Source organism: Hippichthys cyanospilos, chromosome 2 (assembly GCF_059441005.1).
Source record: "Hippichthys cyanospilos isolate Australia breed blue-spotted pipefish chromosome 2, RoL_Hcya_1.0, whole genome shotgun sequence".
In the NCBI taxonomy this organism is placed as follows: domain Eukaryota; kingdom Metazoa; phylum Chordata; class Actinopteri; order Syngnathiformes; family Syngnathidae; genus Hippichthys; species Hippichthys cyanospilos.
Genome location: NC_142370.1, coordinates 29,887,695 through 29,907,919, shown reverse-complemented (window position 1 = coordinate 29,907,919; position 20,225 = coordinate 29,887,695). Strand labels below are relative to the sequence as shown.

General features: G+C 37.9%; 1 protein-coding gene across 1 annotated transcript; it reads left to right on the top strand.

Annotated features, from left to right (window-relative positions):
* The first annotated feature begins 443 nt into the window (after positions 1-443).
* On the top strand, positions 444-20,161 carry pik3cd (phosphatidylinositol-4,5-bisphosphate 3-kinase, catalytic subunit delta). Its single transcript, XM_088408588.1, has 23 exons — positions 444-609; positions 1,775-1,958; positions 4,120-4,348; positions 5,451-5,674; positions 5,788-5,964; positions 7,964-8,119; positions 8,900-8,989; positions 11,291-11,512; positions 12,415-12,511; positions 13,482-13,612; positions 13,690-13,740; positions 13,854-14,021; positions 14,290-14,411; positions 14,489-14,632; positions 14,711-14,810; positions 14,970-15,130; positions 15,663-15,772; positions 15,859-15,937; positions 16,029-16,196; positions 16,394-16,517; positions 16,792-16,937; positions 17,024-17,156; positions 17,913-20,161. Exons 2-23 carry the CDS (start codon positions 1,818-1,820, stop codon positions 18,048-18,050), a joined length of 3,111 nt encoding a protein of 1,036 aa, XP_088264714.1. The 5' UTR covers positions 444-609; positions 1,775-1,817; the 3' UTR covers positions 18,051-20,161.
* The last annotated feature ends 64 nt before the right edge of the window (positions 20,162-20,225 follow it).

The window sequence follows — 20,225 nt, the reverse complement described above, 5'->3', positions numbered from 1 at the left end:
TTTGGTGTATTTTTGGTGCTTTTTCGTATATCGTAAATGTTTTTATGTTCCCAACTACACTATTTTTTCTTTCTTTTAATTTTGTTTTAAAGCAGTAAAACAAATTACTCAGTTTATATTTTTCTCCGACAGACACTAACTTATTTTCTGAGTTCTCGCTTTAAATTGTATTCTTCAAAAAAAAAATAAAACCTATGAAATCGCGAGTTCACGAAAGGTGAACCGCGTCATATCGAGGGAACCCTAGACTCGAGTAAGAACGTAATTCATTGGAATTGGATAATTATGTTGTCTGTAACATATCGCAGGTCCGTCTCTTTTGTTTTGCTTTAGTTTTCGCGTGCAGGAAGCGATGCTTTTGTCAGACGGTCCCTTAGACGCGGGCACCTGAGTGCACAGCTCTGAAACTCAAGTCAGTCAGCGTGTGCGCCACATCTCAGCGTGGACGCTTTCCACGCCGGCGCCCACGGACTCTCGTGCACCTGGCGTGACCCCAACGCAATGGACACAACGCATCACGGTGCGTGATTCATGAACTCCATGGCAGCTTAGCAGCCTCCATCTTCTCGGTTACATTCCCACGAAGAGGTAGATGACCGGCGTTCTCAGGCAAGTGTTTTCCACTCGTTCCACACTAATCTACGCATACTGTCCTTCCGAAAAAAGAAAAAAAAAACTGGACTGAATTTAACGCTTCGGATGTTTTTTCTCCCTAAAAACCTTTCTCCAAATTTGCCGTTTTTGTAAATATGCTGTAAGCGTGCGCATCCACATTGCTTAATATGGCTCACATATTGCAAGTGTCGCCTGACCAAAATCAATAGTGTAGAATTACTTAATGCCCGTACTGACATTGTAATTGATTTTACTTTTCGAAAAACGCTGGTCTTTCACAATTCATTCGTAATGATAGCACGTTTTTAGTTTAATTTGAATGCAACTTGGAATACATTATTGATACCACTGATTCAAATATTGTCACATTTGCTTCTCTTTCTCTCTCTCTCTCACACACACACACACACACACACACACACACACACACACACATATATATATATATATATATATATATATATATATATATATATATATATATATATATATATATATATATATATATATATATATATATATATATATATATATATATATATATAAAATTTGACAGTGTCTTTACAATTTGCATATCAGTTTTGTCATTTCGAACTTGGCATGGCAAGTTTTCTATGGCCCCGAAAAAATGCTTCTTAGATTAAGTAAAGACTAAATAAACAGTTTATGAATGTCACATGATCAACATGTGAACCATGATTGGTCATTACCTGAGCACAAGTAATGTCATTTTCAATCATCAGCCAATAGAAATATATGTTTTTAAAGGTATTAATTGGACATGAAAAGGTAATGTAGCTATCAAATTATTAGATAAATTATTAGTGATAAAAAAAACAAGGCAAAATAAATGAATAATCTCTTAAAGCAAGTTATCCACAAACTATGACTAAAGTTTACGTTAAAGCTGATCTTAAGTCAGAATTTCTTATTTTCTTTATATTAATATATTATTATTATATTAATATATTATTTTCTTCCATCAAAATTGATTAAAATCATCATAATTCAGAATGATTGAAGAAAATTTAGATTTATTTTTTTTTGGGGGGGGCATATCACCAAGCCCTACTGTTACTTCATTAGCTTATTTAGTTAGCTAACTACATGAGATTTCATGGTCATTTGCATTTAGCATGTACATTTGTGTTATGAGCAGAGGAGGAGGAGCTGGCGGTAAATGAGAGGCCGCCGTCATCACCATGCCCCCGGGGAAGTATGGGATGCAGGAGGAGTGGGAGCGGGAGGGCGAGCACGCCATCAGGATGGACTTCCTGTTGCCCACTGGCATCTACCTCGCTTTCCCAGTCTCTCCCAGGGACACCATCAAGAGCATCAAAACGGTATAAACACAAAAAAAAAAACAGTAAAGTATATGCATGATTTATTCAAAAAATGTCAGTAAAAAAAATCAAACAAGCTGAATCATCTCCAGTGTAAACATCAAGTTTGGACGTTATAGAAGCCACGTTTCTCCTTGGTGGCTTTGCTGCCAATCTCCCTATGAATGTGAATGTGCTGTTCCCATGACAACCGCTCTGCCGCCACAGACAGTTTGATTTAGCTATGTTTCATTATGATACTCTCAGAAGCTTTTAAGATAATGGAGAAATGACTCTTTCAATCTTTTTTTTTTCCAAGTGCTCCAAAAGTTTCAGGGTTGATTAGTTGTTTATCAAGTTCCCTTTTCAGTGTTTCGGTTAGAATTTTTCTTTTTTTTTTCATGCATTTTCATTTCTATTATAAATTACATCACAATTTAACCCATAAATATTGGCTAGTATGTTTTGAATTAATTTAAGGAAGGAAAAGCAATTATTGTCAGAAAATCTTAATTTGTACTTTTTTTGCAAGATAATATCAAAAGATACAGTAGAGTGTAAAGTGCATTTCTGTTATCGATTAAATTACAATAATATCTGAAATCACCTAAATTAAATGCAAGACTTGATATAAGTGGTTCGGCATCACTGTTTGGTCTGTTGGCTTCTCATGTAAACACAGTAACGTCAGATTCAAAATAAACACACCAAATAATGCATCAACATCAATACAGTAGCTTTATGAAGCTTTTATTTTGAAGGTTGTCCTCAAAAGTGTGCGTTACCTTCTGATTAGTTTTACATGTGCAGGTTTCCGGTAGCTGCTAACATAAAGATGAGACGTATGGTGCATTCAAATGCAGTCGGACATTTCATAGTCATAGTCATGCAGAATAAAAAGTCATTGATGAATCGTTAATAACTGGAATAATAATAAAAATCATCATTGTCGTTCAGTATGACATATTATTATTGTTTGATGAAAAAAAAAAAGCATCTTTTAAAACATCATTTGTATATGTATTATGACCTGTTCAACACAACTGGAAATTTGGGGGGATTTTTTTTCGACAGGGAAAGTAAACAAAACAAAAAAAAAAAAAATCAACTGAAATAATGTGGTTGCACGAGTCTGCGCACATTCTTATAAATGGGAATGTGGCCGTGTTCAGAATGAACCAATCATGTTCCAACTAACGTTGAATGGGAGTCGACATATACATGGCACCACTTAAAGAACTTCTAATTGATGCCAAATTCATTTCAGCTGGTCTAGTTTTTCTGTTGTGTTGTTTTTCCACCTTTTGCTTCCTTGCAGAATTCTGTGTGTTTTGTATTTGCACTGCTGTTTTGAACTGTTAATAATTCATTCCACAAGATCACAATTCCAGCAGAACAAAAAAAATGTTCCAAAGTATGATGCTGTCACCATCATGCTTCACTTAAGTAATATGATGGTCTTTTCATGGTGAGTAGTTTTATTTTAGGTGAAATTTTGGCCAAATTGAACCTTGAACCTTGGCCTCACTGGACTATGATCAAATTTCCAAAACATACAAATATATTAAAACTTACATAATTTGTACGTCAGATTATTACTGAAAAAAAAGTTTTCAAAAAATGTATTTTAGTGTAATTTTTTTTTGTAATCACAAAAACCTGGCAATCGAACATGGGTCGTACAAAAAACCTCCCGTTATTTAAAAAAATATTCTATTCTCTACTGAGGGACCAATGAAGCTTCATGAAGCACTTGTGATATTTTTTTACAACTCAAGATGGCACTCTTGGTTCAAAGAGGCAGCGGATTTCCACTGGGCTAGGATACTTCTATAAACTGAGAGCACCATCTAGAGGAGTACAAAAAAAAAAAAATACATGTGCTTCATGAAGCTTCATTTTCCCATCACTGGTATACACCAGCACTAATCTATTCATGCCATTCTGATTAGTTTTCTGTTTGTAGAATATGAATGATGCATTTTTAGTTGACAGCCAGAGTTAAAATGGCTACCTTAAAAACAAAATAGATATTAATCGGTTCTAGTCTAATATTATTGGATCTATATGTCACCCAAAGTCACTTTGAAGTTTACGCATGTTCCTAATGAAAGGCAAATACTTCAGAGAGAAATTTTTACCTGCGTCAACGAGAGATTTGTTTTGTCCTTTCTTTTTTCAGATGGTTTGGGAAAATGCCAAAGGGGAGGCATTGTTCACAGCGCTGGGCCCTCCAGACGCATACGTCTTCACTTGCATCAAGAAGACGGGTGAGAGGGAAGAGCTGGAGGAGGAGTCAAGGCGCATAAGTGACGTCCAGCCTTTCATGGGTGTTTTGAGACTGGTGGCCAGAGAGGGTGACCGCGTTGAGAAACTCACCAACAGTCAAATCAGCTTTTTGATTGGCAAAGGTCAGCAAAATTCCCTTTCGATGTCATGATTTAATGTCATTTTATGCGGTGAAGCCATCCAATCCAAAGCATCTACAACATCCTCTATATTTTTGTCTCCTTGAAAGAACAGCCGATTACTTAAACACAATGACTGATGAGGGACCTGCTGTCGGCCACGGCTCACAACGAGACACTCACACATAGGTTCACCTGCCAATATTACATTCCACTCTAGCAGGCCGTCCATTAAAGACACACATCTAACACGGTTACTACAATATGCACCTTTTGTGTGCTTGAGTAGAATTCCAGAGCCCACAATGGTAGTTAACATAAAATACAGTAAATGTACTGTACTGTACATTGGTGTTGAGACATATGTCAAGGAAGGAAATGCTGAGTCCTTTGACGTTGTCTGCTTTGGGTGGGAGTCACAGAGCTGGTTGTCCTTATCTGGCTGTCCAGTTTGCTTCTGTCAGCAGCTGAGATGCTGCTACTGCGGCCCCAGTAGACCACTCCCCGAATAAAAATAAGAAGAGAAAATGCATTTCAATGTGGATTGGGACTGAAAGCAACATGGTTTCTTGCGTTTTAGTGCTGTCTAACAATTCAAATGTCTTTGCCACTTAATCGCAAAATTGTGCACGTCAACTGTTGTTTTCCTCTTTATCAGACAGTGAGACATTTTAAAATAAAAACTTTCAAATCTTAACATTTCTAAGAGGTTTTACATGTCATGTTTCTGCATTGTCTTTCGTCTTCTTCAGCGTGTCCAACAACAGGACACGAGGAAAACAACAGTTGATTTTAAACTATGGACAGAATGAAGGTTCTTCAAGTGTTACGCAAAATTGTGCACAGTTAATCGCATTTTTAACCATTTTTATCAGAAATCAGTGATTAATCGACAATGAATCGATGATCAAATTAGTAACAACAATTTTAATATTTGAGTAATTGTATAGAGCTATTGATTAACGGAAAATTGTCCCAGTCCTCTGATTTCAACCTCTCAGCAGTATTCATTCATGAAGTTTTTGTAATCCCGGATGAAAGTTTCTTCTTTTGCAGATGACTTAAAAGTCAGACAAAACATTGTTTTTGCTTGTTCTTCTATCAGGTCTGCACGAATTTGAGGCCCAGAAAAACCACGAGGTGAGTGAGTTTCGAACCAAGCTACGAGCATTCTGCGAGGAGAAGGCTCAGCAGCGGCAGGCATTGCCATGGCAACAATGGATGGCGTATATGTACCCGTGTGAGCTGGAGCCACGCTGCTCCCTGCCGATGTGCGGAAAGTCACAAAACACAAAGATCTTCATCAACATCAAGTTTGAGGCTTGTGATGTGAGTTGAAATTGAATGTTTTATTCTATGCAATCCTCCACACAGAACACAAATTCCACTTTGAAACCCTCCAAAATATCAATGAGTAAGATACAAATGTGAACGTGTGCTAGGAAAGCTTCATGGTGCAGCAGGAGCTGCAGGACCTGCCATTGGCTCTGATGAGGAGCGCCCTGAAGAAGAAGGCCACTGTCTTTCGCTCGCTGCGGCAAGAGCCCGAGGATTATACCTTACAGGTCAATGGCAGATGGGAGTTCATCTATGGGAGACACCCGCTATGCCAGTTTAAAGTAAGTTAAAGATAAGTTGGACAACTATGGCTTTCAACCGATTTTTTTTCAAATGCAATTGAAGGATGGCAAATTTGTTGAGTAGAATTCCAGAGCCCACAATGGTGGGCTGTGTACTGCATATAGTACACAGATGGAACTCTGACTTGAACCAAGACCAGCATCTCTGGTTTCCATGGCAACCTCTCGATTTAATGGTCTGTAATAGTTATATTTTAGGAACTCTTTGTGACAATAGTTATGACATATCATTCCTGTATACAGTGTTCAGGAAATAGCGTTTATTCATTCAAATGACCCAAATCTACAAAATGTTCACAAAATGCATCATTAACAGGAATATTAAGTATTACAAACCTCCATTACGAGTAGATTTGAATTCAACCCGAATAGAGAATCCAGATTTGTGAAGTGATTTTTCAACATGAGGCACTAAATTACGAAAATGAGTAGGAATGTCTCCATTGAATATTTTTAGAATTGATTATTTGAGTTTTTCCATTGATTAATCGAATAATTGGATAACATTTCAATTTGCATTTAAGTATATTGCGAAATCATTTTAGGGCAATTGCTTCTTAGTCAGTACTTCTTAATGAGTTGTTAATGAGGGCTTGAAATTGTACTTAGTTACCAAACATTTTGAAACTGATTGAGTTAATAGCCCCGTCCTTGTTTTCCAAAGTAAAAGCAGATGTTTGTAAATGTCTTATTTTGGCTCAACACAAAAGATAGTTATCGAATACTTACTGTAGAAAAGCTGAAATTAGAAGAGATGGACCATTTTAAGCGAAACAAAATCTTGAAACAATTACTTGAATATTAAAATAGTTCTCCATTAATTTGATAAACTATTTCTTGTCCTGCGATTTAGTTCAGGGTGTACCTCATCTACTACCTAAACACAGCTTGGATGGGCATTATCTGTATCCCTAGTTAGGATAAGCGGCTAAGAAAATGGGTGGATGGATGGATATCTCGTTTCATACTCAATTACTTTTGATAGCTTTTAAAATGAGCAACTACTGTATTTACAATGTTGCATTTTTGTTATCATATTAACCTTTTTCCAATGGTCATTGTAAGCCATACACTAACACCAGGAATGTAGCTTCAAATTGTTGTTGTAAATACTCATAATACCGAAAAAGGTATTTGATTTAATAAATGACATAAAATAAAATGCATTAAAGGGACAGTCAGTAATATTGAGTGATGAACAAAAAAGTTATCCATTTAAAAAAAAACACTATACATTTCAACCAATCATGTTCCACTGATGTCAAATAGTCGTTTCAAACTGTAGATACCGTTCACCATGAACCATTCCAGGTTTGTTTGGCAGCACGGTCCGTCCGGTGATGCTACCTGCAGGCCTGACTCATATCAGTCCAGCTAGCAGAACTGCAGGAAGCAACTGCATCCATTCAAGCCCTAATAAGATTTGGACTGCATTAACCTAAACGGCATACAAACAGCCTCTCGTGCTGGAGTTAACCTGTGCTCAAACGAGCACAGAGGGCCAACTTTTCCATTAAACTATGAAATGTTCTGTGTTCTCCTATAGTTTTCTTTTCATTGGTTGGGTGCCCAACAAAAATTATGCATTTTTAAATGTTATGAGCTGCGTCTTCTTGTCCAAAACCAATGAAGAATATGCATGCAAACCGCTCTATTTTTCTATTCTTTTTTTTCATACGACTAAAAGCTCACGCCAATCGGAGAGGCACTATTTGAGAAGAACGTACATTCTTTGTCTTAAAATATTATCCATTATAGAGAACTAAGGGCTGATTAGAATAGTCCACAAATGTGTTTTCGGTGTACTGGACCTCTGCCCTTTTATCCTCCAAGCATCATGTAGGTTTGAGAATTCATGTGAACAAGTATTTTAAGACAAATTATTGTGCATTATGAATTTTTTATTCACTATACCTCTGGCCATCAAAAAGTCTCTGCTGTTCATCTCTTTTGTTTTGTTTTGTTTTTTCCAACCCAGTATATTTTCTCCTGTTTGCGAACTGGCCAGAATCCTCATCTCACTATGGTACACCACTCCACCATCAGCAAATATCAAGAGGAGCACGGCCGGATGTGTAACCGGGTGTGCAAGAGTCGCTCCCTATCCAGACCTCCTCCCCTGCCTGTCAAGAAGGTAAGAGGTCAGGACATTTGGGATCTTTCACAACCATCTCACTCACTCTTCCGGTCCTCGTCACAGTTGTTCCACCGGGACATGGCGGACTTTGGCACACTTGAAACGTGCTGAGCGTCACAATGTAAATAATTGACATTTGATGTCTTGCTTTTTGAATGGAGATGCAGACACTGGATAGCACGGAGTGGATAAAGTATGGTCCCTGCTCCTCTCATTTAATGACTCTCTCTTTAATTTATTGTACAGAAGAAAGAAAAAAAAACACAAGCAGTATATATATATATATATATATATATATATATATATATATATATATATATATATATATATATATATATATATATATATATATATATAACGTTTATAAAATTACAATAGTGTATGGCTGTGTACAGTGGAACAAAATGAAATGTAATTTGAATGGAAAAATGTTCCTTTGTAAATAAATCTAATAGAAAGTGACCAGCATAAGTGTAATTGTATTGACAAGTGACAAACTCGGCAGGATTTTGATGGCGATCTTAACTGCCTCTTCAGTCAATGAAATACATTTGCATGTGCCTGTCACACCCATATGGCGTTTGAATGGCAAACTAGGTCCTGACAGATATGGGACGCAGCACATTGTTATTTTGTTTCTACTCAACTATCTTTTGAAATATTGCTCAATAGGAAAATGTAGCAACATGACATGCATGCTTTCTATGCAATATAATTGTACACAATGGAGCCACGTGAGCGAAAAAATTTCTTTTCTCCTCTGACTCGCTCATGCAGCAAAACACATCCTCTTTGTGGTCCATCCATGAACCTTTCTACATCCACCTGCTGCAAGGCAGCCGAGTCAATGCAGATGAAGGAATGAAGGTATGTGTGCATCCGACTTGGTCTTCTAAATATCTTCATTCCTCACATATAAATGAAATGCGGGGGTTTTTTTTGGAGGGGGGGGGGGGGGGGGGGCATTGGTTCAGACCGCACGCTTCCCATAATTCATCATAGCGGTTGGTTAACGTTTCAAAACAGGAAGTGGGGAGGGCCCATATCTGTTTTTGTAGATGCCGCATACTGGGTTGTAGATTCTGAGAAAACCCTCCCTCTCTCGCTTTCGTTTCAGTTGTTGACACATTTAGGGGGCACGTCTTGTTTGTTGAAAAAGACCACCTTTTTATTATTCGGCAATACCTTCTTTTTTTGTAATTCCAACCATAATAGGGAAGCTTATTGAATGTCATCATATTATACAGCAACTTTGGTTTGTTAGTTTATATCGAAATATCCGAGCGCACTTCCAACTAATGTCCCTATGACTCACGTTAAACGTGTCCCGTCACATAATGATCCGTCATGTCAGTCGTTGGCAGGCAGACGCTTGAAAACACGCCCCCGAGGGAGAGAAAGCCCTCGTATATTTAGTCAGTACAGACGTGGGCTATCTTGATTTGGCAAAGGGCAGGACATGAATGGTCGCACAATATTGGATTTGGACTCCAGTGGGCATGTACTGGAGGGAGATGTAAAGTGTACACCCCTTGACTCATAGCCCGAGTGACACAGGAAACGCTCGATCATCGCATCAAGCATGTAAATCTTCCACTGTCAGCCAAGCTTCCACATTGCATGTCATCCCCTTGTCTCTGAACCGTGGTGGGCAAATGCTTTCTAAAATCTTATATGTCACATAGTGAATGTTTTTGAAAGTATTCAACAATTTGGAAATACCCTCTATTTCAGTTTTTAAAGGTTTGCTGAGTTGTAGATGAATGATAACATTTTGAAGAAATATTTTTGGAATTAATTTGTGAAGAGAAAATATTTTCATCACAACATTAATTATATTTTAGATTCTTCGCAGTAGTTACCCGTTTGCCGAGGTAACAGCTTTGCATATTTTCTCATCTTTTTGATGTGGAATGACTCACTTTACAGCTGTGCATTTTCAAGACTTAATAGCGAGAATTTCTTGACCTTAATGATTGAGGTCACTTGTGGAATTTTTGTATTGTGACATGATGACCTTTAACAAGATAGAAACAAAATAATGCATAACGAAGGAAAAAATGAACAGACAAACACTGCCTCTGCTTTATACTTTTTTCAATACCAAAAACAAGTAAATATTAGCTTTTGTATCACCCCAGATTAATGATCTATATTGTATACTATATATTAGTGCCGTCAAGAGACTAAAAAATAGGAATGAATGAACTTTTCTAATTAATTGACCAAAGTAATCTCTTTTTAACCTCACCTAAGATTTTTGGTGAAAAACTCTGAAGCGATATAAAACAAGAAAAAAAATTGGCTTTTCCATTTATTTTCTTTAACAGATGTTGTTGCAACCATTTAGCTTGGCTGCAATTTTTACTCAGGACTGTCAGAAAAAATGGTGCTGTTGTCAATGGCCAAATAATTTGAAAATGACATTAAAATAAAACGTCATCCATCTTGTCTGTCACAGGCTTGCACAAAGATTTTAGTTTTGCAAAGAGCTTTGCTGTAGCTCACTATATTAGCGTCTTTGTTGCAATCTTTAGCTCCGGTTCCAGTCTCAGAAGGGTGCTTTGCACTGATGTGGTAGGCTATACATAAGTTGCTTCTGTGGTAAGCAAGCTCCTTCCTACAAAGAATGCATATCAATCTAATTGATCTAATCGAAGTTTAATCTACTCTTCATCGGACCGACAACCCTCACCTGCTCTTCCATTTTCATGTCTTCCTTCTGCTCCTGAACTTGCCATCCCACCCACAACAGGGGTCTAACAGGTTACGCCAAAAGCAATGATCTTTTCAGTGTCCACTTCAGGGTGTGATTGATCTTTGTTGACAGCTATAGTACTGCAGTGCTCATTTTACTTCTGAAAATCGTTGGGTCCCCGGGTCGCGCCATACTAAAAAACAAGGGTTCTCAACAGAAATGTTTGTTGCCTAAAAATTGCGCAATAGAAAGAATAAAGTAAATCCAAGGTTCAAACTGCATTTACAAGACGTGAGCAACCACCAGCAACAGATATCAACAAATGTCACATTTGTTAGCAGTAAAATTTGTTACTGTATAGTTTTTATTTATAACTGTCTATATCTGTTAATCTGACACTCCTGATACATACTTCAAAAGCTAAAAAAATATAAATATAACACCCAGTATGTGTTTTTATATGCCACCAGCTTGTGGTGCAAGCTGGCCTCTTCCATGGCAATGAGCTCCTCTGTAAGGTGGTGACTAGCTCCGAGGTGGCAGTCTGCTCCGAGCCGTTATGGGACCAAAAGGTGGAGTTTGATATCAACGTGGCGGACCTGCCTCGTATGAGCCGCCTGTGCTTCGCCCTCTACGCCATCTTCGATAAGACCAAAAAGCCCAGGAGCACCAAAAAGAAAAACAAGAAAGCAGTGAGTTATGATGAGTGTCTGAGCACATTTGGGGTGTGAAGTGTGCGTAGTCAGTGTTTATCCCGCGGGGGTGCGTATGTGGCAAGTATTGCAAATGTGTTCAGTGGGCAGGCTGTGGATCACACTCCACCCGCCTCATCTTTTTATCGGAGCGGCCCCTCTAAGAAAGTTGGCAAATGTTTCCACGGAATACTAAATTCATCTTCCCACTGCTTAGCTTCTGCGGCACCCCCGCCCACTGTGCCGTTACAATTGAATTGACTTCCCTTTTCTGGTTACTACAGTACTCTGCAAACCAAGACAGCCATTGTCCAAGCAAACTATTCAGTAAAAGTAACCAGTCATGAAAACATTATTGGTTTCTAACCTCATGAGACATATAATCCTGTTGTTTTATGGACTTGAGTCACACAGTAATAAAACAAGTGTGAAAACAGTTCCTTCAAAAATACCCAGGATATGAATCATTTACAACATGTATAAAACAACATGTATCAGTAATACCGCCAACATAACTTATTTATGCTTGATGGTCCTCGGACTATAACTCCGATCTCGGTATGATTATCGCAAGTTTCTTAATTACGCAAAACAATAAAACTCGCGTGTTTATTAAAAGCGTAAACACACGCGGTGCAGTGTGACAATTGACGGAAGCGCTACAGCGTTTTCTCACTGCAGCAACTGTGGTCACTGCATGTAGTATGAACCTTACAAACATGGCACAGTAATGGACTCTGCTAGCCTCACTTCTGCTTTCTGGGACACTTCTCTCTTCTGTTGCTTGGAAAAGTAGTCCCACAGACATGTGCCCGAAAGACCAACGGAAGTCAAGCTAATTTTGGATGGGGCCCCTACTACACAACGCAATACAGTTTATATTTTTATCTGTGTTTTTCTAGGATTGTCCAATAGCTTGGGGGAACACCATGGTGTTTGACTACAAGGACCAGCTGAAGACTGACGAGGTTCTTTTGTCCACATGGCCATCTGTTCCTGGTACTTATAGCAATGCAGTGTAATATTGTGTCATCAAAGTTGGAAATAATTTTCTGCGGGTTTCATCCCGCATTACAAAGACATGCATGTGGGGTTCAAAGAAGATTCTTCAATTGTCCAGATGTTTGATAGGATGTTTATCTTACCCTGTTATTGGTTGCCAACTAGTCCAGGGCGTACATTGCCTTGTGTCTGTTAGTCACCTGGGATATTACCCACAACATGAGGAAAATCACTATGGAGAAAAGGATGGATGGTTGTTTGCATATAAATATGTAACGAGAGTTTGCAGATGTTCGCAAAGCAATACTGGCACCTGGTGGAATTTTACAGATTGAAATATTAGTGGTATCATTGTGTGGTGTGTGTGTGTCAGCAGGCTGCTTAATAGCAGTATTGTTTGCAAATTTAAGTAACTGGGTGTTTAACACCTGTCTATAGGTAACTACCATACTTGGAAAAACAGACAGACAAACCAACTAGTCAAACACACATTCATACCTAAGGAAAACACAAGCTTTTTTTGGAATGTGATATGAAGCCAGGGTGAAGCCCATGCATTTGTAAGAAAAATATTTGATTGTTCGTTGCTGCCTGGCACTACTTACAGTCACACAATGTTATCAAAGCTCAATTTTCAGTCTGAAGAATGCCTGAGAAATTTACCAATAACGTACATTTAATTTCTATACACTAGAGAGGTTAATATAATAGGCGTGTGTTGAATGGTTACCATCACATGTAAATTATCTAGAGTGGCACTTGGGGGGTCCAAGCAGATTCCAGGGGCGGCAGTGCCATCCTCCTGGCTCCGCCGGTGATAGAGAGTAAAACGAAAAGAAAAATCTTTTCTTTCTTTTTTTTATATGTCTAACGCTATCTGTACATTGCAGTAGCTCAAAATTAGATTGAGAATGCACTAATTCAGTGCACAGTCACACACATCACATGTGACCTTTTTTTCTCACAGATGACAAAAGTGACCTGTTGAACCCGATGGGAACAGTTGAGAAGAATCCCAATGTTGACAGTGCAGCTGGGCTTCTCATTCGCTTCCCAAACATCAGGCCCCATCCTCTTTACTATCCTCCACTAGACAAGGTGCTTATCATTAAAAACACTTGACATTTCAATATAAGTATATTTCATTCAGTCAATTAAAGTGATTCTTCTTTCAGATAAATGTTATGGAGACAAATGGTGATGCAGCTGTCGGAACAAAAGAAGAGGTTAACATCATATTTTACATTTAATAGCTCACATCTGCATTATGTGAAAATATTTCTCATAACCTTCTTGGGTTTTTTTTTCTTTCTGTACCACACAATTTTGCTCCCTGCAGAACATCAAGCTGAAAGAAATCATGGACAACAAAAACTACACGGAATTCTTTGAGGATGAGAAGGAGCTATTGTGGAAGCTCCGCACGCAAGTTCGAGACCATTATCCTGAAAGTCTTTCGAAGCTGCTTCTCATCACCAAGTGGAATAAGAGGGAAGATGTTGTCCAGGTACAATGGATTGGTTTTAAATAGCTTTAACATTTCTCAGTGAAGTAGCACAACAAGCAAATTTGACACGATTTGAGAAGTCTAACAGCGGCTTGAATTGAAAGAGTTAATTATTGACAAAATATTAACTTTTTACCGCTTTTGCCCCCCATTGACTAATTTTCAAACCTTGGATATTTAAAATGATGACTTTCATCAAATTAATTCAATTTCTTTCCCAGCTCTACTGTATTGTGCGCAATAATCAATATGCAATGTGACTATTTAGATGGTGAGTCTTCTGAAGAACTGGCCAGAGCTTCCTGCTATCCCTGCCTTGGAGCTCTTAGATTACAGTTTTCCAGACCCTGCTGTCCGTTCATTCACTATCAGATGCCTCAGGAAGCTCAGGTAGTCAAATTTATTTCTCGTTTTTGCTCATCTTTCATTTATGAGGAATGCAATCATTTGCAAAACTCTGCCAACAGCGATGATGAGCTACTGCAGTATTTAATCCAGCTGGTCCAGGTCCTTAAGTACGAGTCCTATCTAGACTGTGACCTCACAACGTTCTTGCTCGAGAGGGCCTTATTCAACAGGAGGATCGGACACTTCCTCTTTTGGCATCTCAGGTGGGGCACGGCGCTGCAGCAAACGGAAACAACATGTGTGTCTCGTCTTGACAACTGAACATCGCGTCTTTAATTTAGGTCAGAGATTCACGTGCCATCTGTCAGTTTAAGGTTTGGCCTGATTCTTGAGGCCTATTGCAGGGGTAACGTCCACCACATCAAACTCTTAACCAAACAGGTACTGCATTTCATACAAATCTGCAAAAGCAAATAGTATTGTAATTATACTAATTATTTATATAAGACAGAAACCAGTAATACGCTTTCTCAAAGCAACGCTGGTGCTATGATGTTTAAGCATTCAGACGTTTTTATTTTGCCCATGTCTCATGTACAGAATGAAGCTCAAGGCAAAATGAAGGTCCTCAGTGACTTTGTGAAATCAGCTTCCCAAAAGCTGACTGCAGAGGACCTGAAACTGTTTATCAGACAAGAGTCGGATGCTTTGTCCAACCTGCTGTCACCACTCAACCCCAGCGTCATCCTCGCTGAAATCTGGTTAGACACACACACATAGAAGTTTACCATGTTTGAGTTCATGCTTAATGTTAATTGCTTTAGTACTAAATTACCTCAAAGTAATCCATTACTTCAGTACTCGAATTTGTTTATTACCAGCCATTGTAGACCCCGATGGATGGATGGATGGATGGATGGATGGATGGATGGATGGATGGATGGATGGATGGATGGATGGATGGATGGATGGATGGATGGATGGATGGATGGATGCAGAAACAGACAGACAGACAGGGGATTGAATGAGCAATAAGTAATTTAACCACCATTGGGACACATTAAATAAATGTGAACAATAAAGATTATAGAATAAAATTGCACAATAAAGGCAGTGAGTGTTTAGCAACCAGTCCAGGGTGTAGTTTTACTTTTGCCAAGCATCATCTGAGACTGTAACTTATGACCTAGGTATTGCTTTTAGGTGTGTCTTCACCATTAAATACACAATTGAGCCATTTCATTAATCAAAAGGTTGTATCCATATATTGTTTTTTTTTTTTTTCTGTTGTAGTGTAGACAAGTGCAGATTTATGGACTCGAAGATGAAACCACTCTGGTTGATGTATAAGAATCCGTGGACGCAAGGAGACATGGTGGGCATCATCTTCAAGAATGGGGATGGTGGGTTGACCAGGAAAAAACAACATTGGATTATATAGAAAAAAAAAATAAATAAATAAATACATTGTCACTTGTTCATTGCGCAGATCTTCGACAAGACATGTTGACACTTCAGATGATCCAGCTCATGGAAAATTTATGGAAGAAAGAAGGGCTTGATCTCAGGTAGGGACCAAAAGTTATTATTTACTGTATATTTCTACATAGCATCCCCAAAAAGGTCTGAACTTGAGCTGATTTTGTCTTTTGACAACAGAATGATTCCATATGGCTGCCTCTCCACTGGCAACAAGACGGGTTTTATTGAAGTAGTTAAGAATTCAGACACCATCGCTAATATCCAACGAAACAACAGCAACAGCGCTGCAACTGCTGCCTTTAACAAAGATGCTCTGCTCAACTGGCTGAAATCCAAGAATCCAGAGTGAGTATGCAGAAAATGTCCCTTTGATTTATCGTATAAGCTTTTTTATACATCCAAAAAGCCTGAAATGTTGCTGGATTCAATAACAAAGGCATACATTTTGTCAAATTTAAAGAGAAGTTGCACTACGTGTGTCCAGCCCAGCCAATTGCAATAATAGTGAAATGTCTCCAAAATGTGTTGTTGTCCTTCACCAGAGACAAACTGGAACAAGCAATCGAGGAGTTTACACTGTCTTGTGCTGGCTACTGTGTAGCTACATACATCTTGGGCATTGGAGACCGTCACAATGACAATATTATGATTAGGGAAACAGGACAGGTGAGTTTTGTGAAGTCTTTTCTCTCAACGAATAGTGAGCACATAATCTGCCACAAGAGGGCGTAGTTGTTTTTAATCTTGAACTACAATTTGAAAATCACTAGGTTAGTCAATTTTGTACCAGGCCCTGATTGGATGGATATTTCTTTGGTTCAGTTCCGTCAAACTCTTAGTGACACCTGTAGAGGCATTTCTTAAATTTTGCATAATCTTGCACTCACAAACAGATTTCAATTAAGTTAGTTCTTCTAATATCAGTGCTTCTTTTTTTTAGCTGTTCCACATAGATTTTGGACATTTCCTGGGCAACTTCAAGCGCAAACTGGGCATCAACAGGGAACGTGTGCCTTTTATTTTGACGTACGACTTTGTGCATGTGATACAACAAGGGCGGACAAACAACAGTGAGAAGTTTGAGAGGTACAAATATATATTTATATTATTTTAAAGAGTATTTCCCTAAGGATTTATGCATTTGAGACAGAACATTGCATCCTTGTTGTCAGGTTCAGGGAATACTGCGAGCAGGCGTACAAGATCCTGTGTCGGAACGGGACGCTATTTGTCAATCTCTTTGTGATGATGAAGGCAGCTGGACTGCCTGAACTCTCTTCCTTCAAGGATATTCAGTACCTTAAGGTATCAAGGCTCCATTTTTCTTTTTTTTTTTTTTTTTTTTTGTTCGGCTGTTTTGTGAATCGTTCACTCAATTTGAGGAGCAACATTTTTTTCAGCTTTTTTGCAGGCTAATCCCACAATTATTATTATAGCTATTATTGCAGTTATCAATGTTTAATGTATTAATAGCCTTTTTTCTGAGTTTGAAATGTTTAAGTGTATTTAAATGCACCAGACGTCTCGTTCTCACGTTAAGGAACACTTGAGCCGTATCATACAATGGCAGTGTAACTGACTAGCGGTTTCTTCGCATCCTAAATTAGCAACTGAATATGATTCTTTCTTGCTTATTCTTTGGTGTGCTTATTTAAAAGTGGAATTTGAAGTAATGCATTGGTGGCGTGTTACGTGATGTTGTTAAATCGGTGTGCATTCGCATCAAATAAACGTTAATGTAGGAATATAAACTAGAAAAAAAAAATCCTCTCTTACTTTTGGAGTACTCACATTACTCAAGGACTCGTTTCACCCCAAGATGCCAAAATCCTGCTACAGACCTGATCAAAATTGTAAGACCAGTTGAAAAATAGCTAAACTGTACCTTCTGCACATTTGGATTCTAAATGTGTTTTTAAATAGTGCGACGTGCAAAAAGGGGGAGTCTAAAATTTATTTTGCAAACCGCAATGCGAAACCGCTCATTTTGGAGTCTTGAGGTATGCACAAATAGTTCCAAACACAGGTATAATTCTGATATGTTTTGTCGTTTTCCTACAGGACTCTTTAGCTTTGGGAAAATCCGAGGACGAGGCGCTGAAAAGTTTCAAAGTGAAGTTCAATGAGGCTCTGCGAGAAAGCTGGAAAACCAAGGTCAACTGGATGATGCATTCCCTGGCCAAAGACAACAGACCGTAACGGATATCAAGCAAAACTAAATTGGCAATGCAACGGACAGAAAAGGCGAGAAAACACAACTGGACGTCTAATTTTTACAAATGGCATTTGACCATTGCCTACGGGTGGTCGCCCCATTCGTACGAAGTAAGAGGCAACCAAAGACACTGGAATAATTGTGGAGCCATAGATGAAGGTTTAGTATGAAATATGAATTCACAACATTGCACTATACAATGTACGCCGCCTGTTTTGGACTACAATGATGGGTCAAATATGATTTGATGTATTTTATTTAATGTTAATTACTTGTACAAAGTTATTTTTTAAGACCTTTCGCAATTGTACAAGTTGATATGCAGTACGTTGCCTTTACAGTGCCAGTCTTAGCAAGATTTCATAATAGTGTATAATTGAATTTACTGAGACTGAGGCATTTAGTTTGTATGAATCGGATTGTGTTGCACTGTATACAATGTAATTTCAAAACAGTGATAAAAGTTTATTAGCATTATTGAATGTATTTTTTACTCTTAGGTGCTAAGGACAGATGAGGCGTTAGATTTCTGTTTGTGAAAGAGACATGCTTGAGTGCAACTTATATACTCGTAAGGAAGGGTGAAACCGATGAGTACATTTTAACGGATGCTGTATTCTGTCTGATTGTGCATTTCTTCTTTTCTGATGATGACCGGGCAGTTCTTGTTTTCTGATACGGTCTCATTTCACAAGGTCTCATTTGTTTTTATGACAAATGTCCCAGATGCTTTTACTGTTTGACTATTGTTTATAAAAGTTCAGCAGAATTATACTTCTTCTTTTTTGCGTTGCATTATTCTGCTTTGTTGTGTTTATTTTGACTCATGTTAACGATGAGAAATTGAAGCTTCACAAAGCACCAGTGTTATTTTTTTTTACTTCTCTAGATTGAACTTTTGGTTCAAAAATAAATGCCTCTTTGAATCAACAGTGCCATCTAGGGGGGAAAAATATAACAAGTAATGATACTTCATGAGCTTTCGTTTGTGCATCACTACTTTACTGTATGTGCTTTCTACCTTGTCTCATCTTAGGCCCTCTTGTTTGCATGTTCTTGCCTATCTTGTGTGTTTTCCTCACTCTGACATTCTGAAAAGATTTATGTTACTTGACTGAGGATTTAAATTTTCCATTGGTGTGCAAGTCAACGGTTGTTTTGCTTAAGATGTCCCCTGCAATTGATGAAAATGTATATTTTGTATTTGAATCTGTAGCAGATTGAAAAATGTAGGCAATTTATACTATAGTACATTGTCATATAAAAAAGGGTTCCATCTTTTGACATTAACATTTCATTTCATGCATTACAGTGACAACTAGAACACAATTTCTGGAGAAGGAGTGTATAAAGGCTAAGAAGTGGAATGAAAGATTGTGCTATTATATTGAATGAGATAGAATTATATTAAATAGCAGTACAAATGACACAGAATGTTGAATAATGGTTTAAAAAATATAAAAATCTGTCTGTGCCTTTATTGTGTTTGGCGATTTGGACAGTTTGCTTCTATCGCGTCACAAGCTGTCAATATCTGTCATGGCGCACTGGCACATTAAAGGGACAGTGTGTAAGATTAGAGCATTTTTCATTACAGACAGCAGGAGGTGCTGCAGGCGCTGCATTTGCCATTGCCCATAGCTATAACAATCATGGCTGCCTCTGTTTAAATGTAATAAATTTTAATGATGATTTTGTTTAAAACATACTGTTGGTCATTAAGAACACATTCATTTGCAACTTTTTGAAATTTACAATCTTTTAATGATACTCAGACCTATGATTGTATGTAAAACAGACTGTCGGTCATTAAGAATGCTTTTATTTGCAAGTTTTTGACATTTACAATCATTTAATGAATTCCTTTTCAATGAAAAACGGTCTAAATCTTTCACACTGTCCCTTTAAGAACGACTATTTATTGTGAATAAACTTGTATTTTAAATTGTATTGTATTTTCTCTGTTGTATATATTTTCATTGAAATGAAATAACAATTTTTGTGCTGTATGGTTACACTAGAATGTTCACGCTAGCGCTGCTGATAGCTTCATTGACTAGCAATTAAATTTGTTATAGTTTCTGGTGAGAATGAATTGGACGTTTCATTTTCAGCAAAAGTTTTGTTCACGCTAAATGATCGCAATTCGTTTTGGACTT